Raw genomic sequence first — 8,356 nt, 5'->3', positions numbered from 1 at the left:
GAGGAGAGCCAATGGATGGGGGGGCTCCCCGGGACACCCCGAGGCCGGTGGTACCCCACGCCCGGCGGGGCAGCTGCGGTGCCCCGGGGCGCCGCAGGGCGGCCCGTTGCCGGCGGGGGCGGCGAGCCCGGGGGGGGCTGAGTGGGGGCGGGGGGGGGCTGTCGGAGCGCAGCGGGGGCGCGTCGTCCGTCCCCCCCCCCCACCCCCCCCGGCCGGCCGCTGCCTGCGCCTCATTAGCGGGGCCTTTGTTTGCACAGGGCTCGCAGCTCCCGCTTGCCCATGCCGCCGCCTATAAAGCGGAGCCGGAGCCGGCGGCCGGGCAGAGGCGGCGGCGGCGGCGGCGGCGGCAGGCAGCGGCCGACCCCCCCTCCCCGCCCCCGGCCGCCCGCCCGCCCCGGCTGCCCGGCACCATGCGCGTCCCGGTGCCGGTGGTGCCCGTGCCGCCGCCGCCGCTGCTGGTCCTGCTGCTGCTGCTGCTGCTGCTGCTGCTGCTGCCGCCGCCCGCCCGCGCCGCCCGCCCCAAGCTCGCCCTGCCCATCCGGCCCGACACGGACCCGCTGCCCCCCGGGGGGGCGGCAGGTAGGACACCTTCCCTTCCCTACCCCGGCATCTCCCTCCCCCGGCTCCGGGCGGCCCCGTCCTGTACCGGCCGCCGCCGCACCCCCCCCCCCCCAACCCCGCTCCGTGCGCCCCCCCCGCACCCCCGTCCGTGCACCCCCGCTCCTGCCACCCGCACCCCCGTCCGTGCCGCACCGCATGCCCGCGCCCCCCCTTGCCCTGCGCCCCGCGGCCCGCACCGGGACCCCCGGCTGGCCGGGAGCGGCTCCGGGATGGCACCGGCAGCGCCCGGTGGTCGCGGGGCGGTGCCCCCCGCTGTCCGGGGCTGCGGCAGGGGGTGCCCGCGGCCCGGAGGTGACCGGGGGCGGCGGCGGTGGGGGGGGGTGGCTGGCCGGGGGGTTCTCCGCAGGCTGCGCCTTCGGGGGACACTTCTACGCCCTGGAGGAGACGTGGCACCCGGACCTGGGGGAGCCCTTCGGGGTCATGCGCTGCGTCATCTGCCACTGCGAGCCGGTGAGTGCCCCCGCACCGCCCCCGCGGCACCCCCCGGACATCCCCCGGGGTCCGGCCCCGCTGGGGAGGGGGCTGGCAGGGGGGAGTCGGGCCCCTGCATTCAATACACACCCCCAGTGGAGAAGGAGCGCGGGGATCCCTCTGGCCAGCCAGACACCTGGATGTCACCCCCCCGCTGCGGCAGCGGGGAGGAGAAGAGGGGTTTAAAGGATCAGGCTTCATTCCTCCTCCTCCTCCCCCTCCTCGGGGATGGCCCCCGGCCCCCCTCCCTCCCTCCGAGCAGCCCCCCGAGGCCGGGGCTGGCGGGGCCGCGCGCAGCTGGGCAGGGGGCTGGGGGCCGGGGCCGGGGGGGGGCCCGGGCTTGGCTGCTGTACAGGCAGCTGGGGGCTGCACAAGGTGTCTGGGCCGCCCGCGGGGGCTCCAGATGAGCCAGGATGGGGTGAGCCAGGCTGTGCCGGGGGGGGACTCACCTTGGCACGGCTTGGCACACCTTGGCACAGCTCTCCCGGGCTTTTCTCTACCTCCCCGCCCCCCCCACCCCCCAACAGCAGAGGAACCGCCGGGGGAAACCGGCGGGGAAAGTGAACTGCAAGAACATGAAGCAGGACTGCCCTGTGCCCGCCTGCCCGCAGGCCACGCTGCTGCCCGGGCACTGCTGCCACACCTGCCCCAAAGGTGAGAACGGCGGGTGCCCCCCCTGCGGGGACCCCCTCTGCACCCACAGCATCCCCCCGGGCACGGGAGAGGGGGGCACTGTGCACATCCCCCCAGAAAGGGGCCGCTGGCTCCGTTATGGAGCTTACTGGTGCCCACGGGGTGTCCATGAGGTGCTGGGGGGGGGGAAGACCCCATGGGCACAGCCGTCCCCGCACCGCCCCGGGAGGGGCGCAGCGGGGGTGTGCAGGGCTACACAACCTGCCCCTCCATCTGCCTGCACCCAGTGTGCCCCCCCATCATGCCAGCATGCAGCCCCGCGGTGACTTGCGGGGCACATCTCGTTCTAACTCGGGAGGGGGGGATTTATTATTGCCCCCCACCCCCCCGAGCTCTTGAGCACAAGCAGCCTGGTGCAATGGTCTCCCCCTGTGCCCACCCCATGCCAGCCTCGCCAGGCCCCCCAGAGAAGAGCCCCGCGCCCCCCTTCGACACCTTTGAGTACTTCCAGGACAAGGAGGACGACCTGGACAAGCCCTACAACGACCGCTCCTACCTCAGCTCCGAGGGGCTGGCCCGCGACGATGCCCGCACAGGTGAGCCAGCCGCCCGCCCGGGTGGGCAGCGCCAGCGCGGGCACACCCCCGGCCCCCTGCCGTCATCCCCATCCCCTCCCCAGAGTTCGTGGCCTTGCTGACGAGTGGCCCGGAGCCGTGGCATCCCACGTCCAGCGCAGTGGCCAAGGCTCGCTTCACCCTGCTGCGCTCCTACCTGCTCTTCTCCATCAGCTACGAGAGGTGAGTCCCGGCCCAGGCTGGCACCCTCCAGTCAAGGGGGGGGTGTGTGCAGTGATGCTCGTGCCTCAGTTTCCCTTCCCACGTCCCCCCGCAGTGCTGTAGCCTTGCGTGGGCAGGGCGAGAGATTTGGGGAAGGGAGCGTTGTGCTGGGGGTCCAGCCCGGGGCTGGCAGCCGGCATTTCGGCACAGCCCCGGCGCCGGCCTGGGCTCAGCCCTTCGCCTCCGGGTCTGGAGCGGGAACAAACGGCAGTGGCCGCAGGGCCCTGCGGGGCTCAGCGGGCAGAGGCTCCGTGCTGGGCTCTGCCGCTGGGGTCCCCATCCTCGCCGTGCCCTCCCCGCACGCCCGCCGGCGGCTCAGCCTCCCCTCTCCCTCCCTCCTTCCCGCTCCAGTTCCTTCTGCTCTTCCTCGCTTCCAGGCCCCTTCGCATAGTAAAGTGGTGACTAATTTCCAGTTCCAACCGGGGGGGAGCCAAACGGAGCCGAAAATGCTCCTAATTTACAGCCGTGCCCGAGCGCGCGGCTCCCGGCGGGTCCTGCCCCGACGTCTTTCCTGGCAGGGACCCCGCTCCCACTCGGGGCCAGCTTGGCACCGCTGCGGGGTGGGGGACCCCGGGGGACCCCTACCGAGCTGGCACCCGGCGGGACGGCAGGCTTGGGCCAGCCCGGAGAGGGGTGCCAGGGGAGGGGGATGCCGGTCGGTGGGGGGGTCCTTGCTCACGCCCCGGGTGCCCGCAGGCTGGGGCGTCCGAGCCGGGTGCGTTTCAGCGACCCCGAGGGCAACGTGCTGTTCGAACACCCCGTGCAGAAGAGCGCTGCCCCCGAGGATGGCATGGTGAGAGGGGCCAGGAGGGACGTGGGGGGCCATGCTACCCCCTCCTCCCCCGTCCTGGGCGTGCGGTGCCCCCCGGCCCCTGCCCAGCCCTGCCCTCACCCCGCAGCTCTGCGGGATGTGGCGGACGGTGTCCAAGGCCAACCTCCAGCTGCTGCGCGGGGAGCAGCTCCGCGTGTCCCTCGTCACCCGGGCGCAGCCCTCCGGGGAGGTCCACGGGCACATCCTCAAGCACCGGGCACTCTTCGCAGGTAAGGCTGGCCCCTGCATGCCCACCTGGTGGGGGTGCCCACCGGGATGCCCCTCACACCCCCCTCTCCCCGCTCAGAGACATTCGGGGCCATCCTGACCTCGCCGGACCCTGCGCACCTGGGCGCTGGGGGCATGGCCATGCTGACGCTGAGCGACACCGAGAACAACCTGCACTTCATCCTCATGGCCCGGGGGCTGCTGGAGCCTGGTGATGGGGGTGAGGGTGGCCACGGGCACCCCGCGGGGCCTGGCACTGCCCGGGGGGGCTGCATGGGGCTGGGGGTGCATGGCATGTGCGTGGGTCAGCTCCTATGGGGCCAGGGCGGGTGCAGGGGCTGGGTGTGGGGCTCAGGGTGGGTATAGGGGCTGTGCGTGGTGTGGAGGGGTCTCTGAGGTGTGATTTGGGGCGTGCATGGGTGGGGGGTGTGTGCCTGTGGGGGGAGTGGGACTGGGGGGTGCTGGAGGGCCCATGGGGTGTGGGGGTCGGCATACAGAGGGAGGGGGCTGGGGTGTGGGTTGTGTGAGGATGTGGGGGGGTGGGGGGGAACAATGAGGGTCACGGTGTGTGGGGGGGTCCAGGGGACAGGACAGGAAGACGGCGAGAAAGAGGGGGATCAGGTGCAGGGGTTTGGGGGCAGTGGGCACAGCGGGGTGCGTTTGGGGGGCAGCAGTCGCACACCCCCGGTCCAGCGGGTCCCATCCCCTCTGCCGTGCTCAGAGCCCCCCGGGGTGCCGCTGCGGGTCCGCATCCTGCACCAGGGCCAGACGCTGCGGGAGGTCCGCACCAACATCACCCGGGAGGTAAAGCCGTCTGTTGTTTCCCCCCGCCCCCCACCGTGTGCCGCGGTGCCCCCCGCGCCGGGACTGAGCTGTGGCCCCCTGCTCCCCCCCGGCAGGACCCCGACTTCGCGGAGGTGCTGAGCGATCTGTCCGCCCGCGAGCTGCAGTGGCTGGTGCGGGGCCAGCTCCGCATCCTGGCCGAGACGGAGGGCCGGCACGCACGCCAGCTGGCCGGCACCATCACCACCCGCCGCAGCTGCGACAGTGAGCATGGGGCAGGCGCCCTGGGGCTCGGCGGGGGTGGCCGTGCCCCCCCATGCCAACCTCATCCCCTCTCCTGCCTCTCTCTCCCCGGATGAAGCCATCCAAAGCGTGCTGTGCGGCGCGGATGCCCTGCTGCCGACCAAGACGGGGGCCGTGGGCTCGGCCAAGCTGGCGCTGCACGAGAATGGCACCCTGGAGTACCAGGTAAGTGGGGGGCACCCGTCTCCCTCCTGGGGGCCCCGGGGGGGGGGGGGTGTCTCCCTCCCCCAGCGCTGCCCCTCAGCACCCTGCCCGCAGGTGCAAGTGGTGGGCACGGCCAGCGAGGTGGTGGGCATCACGCTGGAGACCAAGCCCCGGCGGAAGAGCAAGAGGAACGTCCTGTTTGACATGACGGCCAGCTACAGGGACGGGCTGGTGAGCGCTGGGTGGCGCGGCAGGGGATGGCAGGGGGGCTTTGGGTGAGTCCCCCTCCCAACCCGCCTGGTCTCCCACCGGTGGCAGGCCCGGGGCAGCTGGCAGGGCCCCAGCGCCCGCGATGCCCACATGCTGCTGCAGAATGAGCTCTTCCTCAACGTGGCCACCAAGGACTGGGCGGAGGGCGAGCTGCGGGGCCAAGTCATCTCCCTGCCCTACAGCGGGCTGCTCGCCCGCTACACAGGTACCCGGGGCGGGGGGGGGTGGTAACGGGGGGCAGCGGGGCAGCCCCCCGCCGCCTCCCCCCCCACGGCCCCTGTCTGTGCGCAGAGATGCCCGTGGCGCTGGCGGGGCAGCTGGTGTCCCCCCCCGGTGGTCAGCGGGGCCGGGGGGCACGCCTGGCTGTGGCTGGACGAGCACTGCCACCTGCACTACGAGATCTCGGTGGCGGGGCTGGGCCGCCCGGCCGACGGCACCGTCAGCGCCCACCTCCACGGGGTGGCCGAGCTGGGCGAGGTGGGCGCCCGCCCCCACCAGCACAAGCGCCTGCTCAAGGGCTTCTACAGCACGGAGGTGAGGTGGGCACCTGGCGGGGGCACCCCGTGGCGGGGGCCAGCCCAGCCCTCACGCCCCCCGCCGTGCCCCTCTCGCCCCGGCAGGCTCAGGGGGTGGTGAAGGACCTGGACGCCGACCTCCTGCAGCACCTGGCCCAGGGCACCGCTTTCCTGCAAGTCAGCACCAAAGCCCACCCCCACGGGGAGCTGCGGGGACGGGTAGGTCCCCACCGGGGCAGGGCACCCCTGCACCTCCCCGCTGCCGCCCGGGGTGCCCGGCTGGGTAACGCTGCCCGGAGCGGGGTGGGAAGGGCAGAGGATGGAGGGGATACCACAGCATGGCCCCAGCACCCCTGGATGGCGTGTACCGTGGTCACCGGTGCTTCCTCCGCCACCCCGGACCACGGAGGGCAGCCGGGCACCGGCACGGGAAGCGTGGTCCCCCGGCAGTGCCAACCCTCCTGCCCCTTGCCCCCCTCCAGGTGCACATCCCCAACCGGTGCCACGCAGGGGGGACCCGCCTGGCCGCGGGGGGGGTCCCGGGGGAGGCCGAGCTCTCCCAGGGCGCCAAGACCAGCGACCTGGAGCAGCTGAAGAAGGACCCCAACTCCTGCTTCTTCGAGGGGCAGCACCGGGCGCACGGCACCCGCTGGGCGCCCGACTACGACAAGAAGTGCTCCATCTGCAGCTGCCAGGTACGGGCCGGGGCGGGACGTGCTGGGGGAGATGGAGGCGGGGGGTGGGCAGACAGCACCCATCAGTCGTGCCCCCCCCCATAACGAACCCTAAACCTGCCGCCCCCAGAAGCGCACGGTGATCTGCGACCCCATCCTGTGCCAGCCCCTCAACTGCACCCAGCAGGTGCACCCCGAGGAGCTCTGCTGCCCCGTCTGCGAAGGTACCCGGGGGCCGGGGGGGTCCCGGGCAGGGGGCTGGGGGAGCAGGGGCGTTCCCTGTGGGAAGGTGGGGGTGGGGGTCCCTCTCTGCGCCTCTGCACCCCCTCATGGCCTTCCTCTTCCTTGCAGAGAAGAAGACGGGGCAGGAGGAGCTGAAGCTGGAGCGGGCACGGGACAGTAGCGAGGGTGAGTCCCCGTGGGACCAAGGGGGCAGATCTGCCCCCCCACCCTCCCCGGCACCCCCTCGGGGGCTGTGCCCACCTCTTCCTCCCCTTCCTCTCCCAGGCTGCTACTTCGATGGGGACAAGACATGGCGAGGCTCTGGCACCCGCTGGCACCCTGTCGTGCCCCCCTTCGGCCTCATCAAATGTGCCATTTGCACCTGCAAGGTGAGCGTGGGTCCCGTTTCCCCCCCCCGAGCCCCCCAACCTGTCCCGGAGGCAGAGCTGCCCCAGCACCCGTGGGTGCCCTCAGCTCCTGTGCACCGTAGCAGGGGCTCAGACCGGGGGAGCGGGGTGGGTGCCTTGTGCCCCCCGTGGGCCCCCTGCCTGCTGTGACCCCCCCACCCCCCCCCCACAGGGCACCACGGGCGAAGTGCACTGCGAGAAGGTGCAGTGCCCGCGGCTCACCTGTGCCAACCCCGTGCGCGCCAGCCCCTCCGACTGCTGCAAGCAGTGCCCAGGTACACGAACTCCCCCCCTCCTGCCCTCCTGGCACAGCCCCTGCACCCCGCCACCCGCCATGCCCTGGGGGTCCCTGCCATGGGCGGGCAGCCCCCCCACTGCCCTTTCCTGCAGCCCCCGAGAAGAGCGTCCCCGAGCTGGCCGACACCATGCAGGCGGACGGGCCGCGGGCATGCCGCTTCGGGCGCCGCTGGTACCTCAACAACGAGAGCTGGCACCCCTACGTGCCCCCCTTCGGAGAAATGAAGTGTATCCTCTGCTGGTGTGTGGTGAGTGCGCCAGGCCTCGGACGGCACCCGGGGAAGGAGAAGGTGCCGCCACGCCCGGCCCCGGCGCTTCGGGGATGGGTGGGAGCGCAGCCCCGTGCGGCACCCCGGGGACCCGCCGCACCCCGAGGAGCTGCCACCCCCTGACCCCCTGCTCAGCCCCTCTTTCTGCCCCTCTGCAGTCGGGGGAGACGCACTGCCAGCGCCAGGAGTGCCCGCCGGCCGCCTGCACCAGCCCCGCCAGGAGGGACAACCCCTGCTGCGCCAAGTGCCGCTGTGAGTGACGGTGCTCGCAGGCGGGCGCCGCTCCCCCAGACACCCCCCTGCACCCCTGGGGTGCCAAGCCAAGCTGGGACAGGCCCAGGCACCCACCCTGCCCATCTCTCAGCCCCTTTTTCCCCCCCCCCCGCAGCCCCCGATGCGCCCCCGGACGGGCGGGAGAAGGTCCATGATGCCAGGGCGGAGGCCAGGAGCCGCTGAGCAGTGACCGCTGCCCGCAGCGGGGCCAGCGAGCAGCGAGGCTGGGTGGCGGCAGGGGGGGTCCCTGCCGCCCATCGCCCCCGCGCAGGGCAGGGGGTGCAGAGGAGCGCGGTGGAGTGGCCGCGGCCGGGCGCCCAGCCTGGGCACCCCGTTTTGGCACAGCCGCGGTGCCGGGGCTGCCCTCACAGCAGGCAGCGGCCAGGCTGGTGGAGGCTGGGGCACCCGCTGCCCTCCCCCTCCAAGCCCCCCGGGCCAACGGGCGCAGCGGGCATCATGCCTACCGTGTACATAGTGTAAAATCCTTCCGGCCCCCGTCTCGTCCTGGCTCGGCCGGACTCGTCACATAATTTATGGTGCCCGTGGACGGGGGTCCCAATGTATTTATTAAAACCAGAGCTATTGTCCACCCGCCTCCC

General features: G+C 73.1%; 1 protein-coding gene across 1 annotated transcript; it reads left to right on the top strand.

Annotated features, from left to right (window-relative positions):
- The first annotated feature begins 454 nt into the window (after nt 1–454).
- Nucleotides 455–8,014, top strand: CHRD (chordin). The gene is given in 24 exon segments (XM_054207079.1): nt 455–579; nt 968–1,071; nt 1,620–1,746; nt 2,175–2,321; nt 2,405–2,522; nt 3,258–3,354; nt 3,461–3,602; nt 3,680–3,820; nt 4,322–4,404; nt 4,500–4,647; nt 4,745–4,851; nt 4,945–5,061; nt 5,149–5,305; nt 5,392–5,426; nt 5,428–5,634; nt 5,721–5,834; nt 6,098–6,310; nt 6,420–6,513; nt 6,641–6,697; nt 6,797–6,900; nt 7,091–7,193; nt 7,309–7,463; nt 7,643–7,736; nt 7,873–8,014. Coding segments are annotated over 23 exon segments (2,658 nt in total). The 5' UTR covers nt 455–579; nt 968–1,041; the 3' UTR covers nt 7,941–8,014.
- Nucleotides 8,015–8,356: the final 342 nt, after the last annotated feature.

Source organism: Rissa tridactyla, chromosome 6, assembly GCF_028500815.1.
Source record: "Rissa tridactyla isolate bRisTri1 chromosome 6, bRisTri1.patW.cur.20221130, whole genome shotgun sequence".
NCBI classification, from domain to species: Eukaryota; Metazoa; Chordata; class Aves; order Charadriiformes; family Laridae; genus Rissa; species Rissa tridactyla.
The sequence above is the reverse complement of the archived record's forward strand: the minus strand, read 5'-3'. Positions and strand labels throughout refer to the sequence as shown.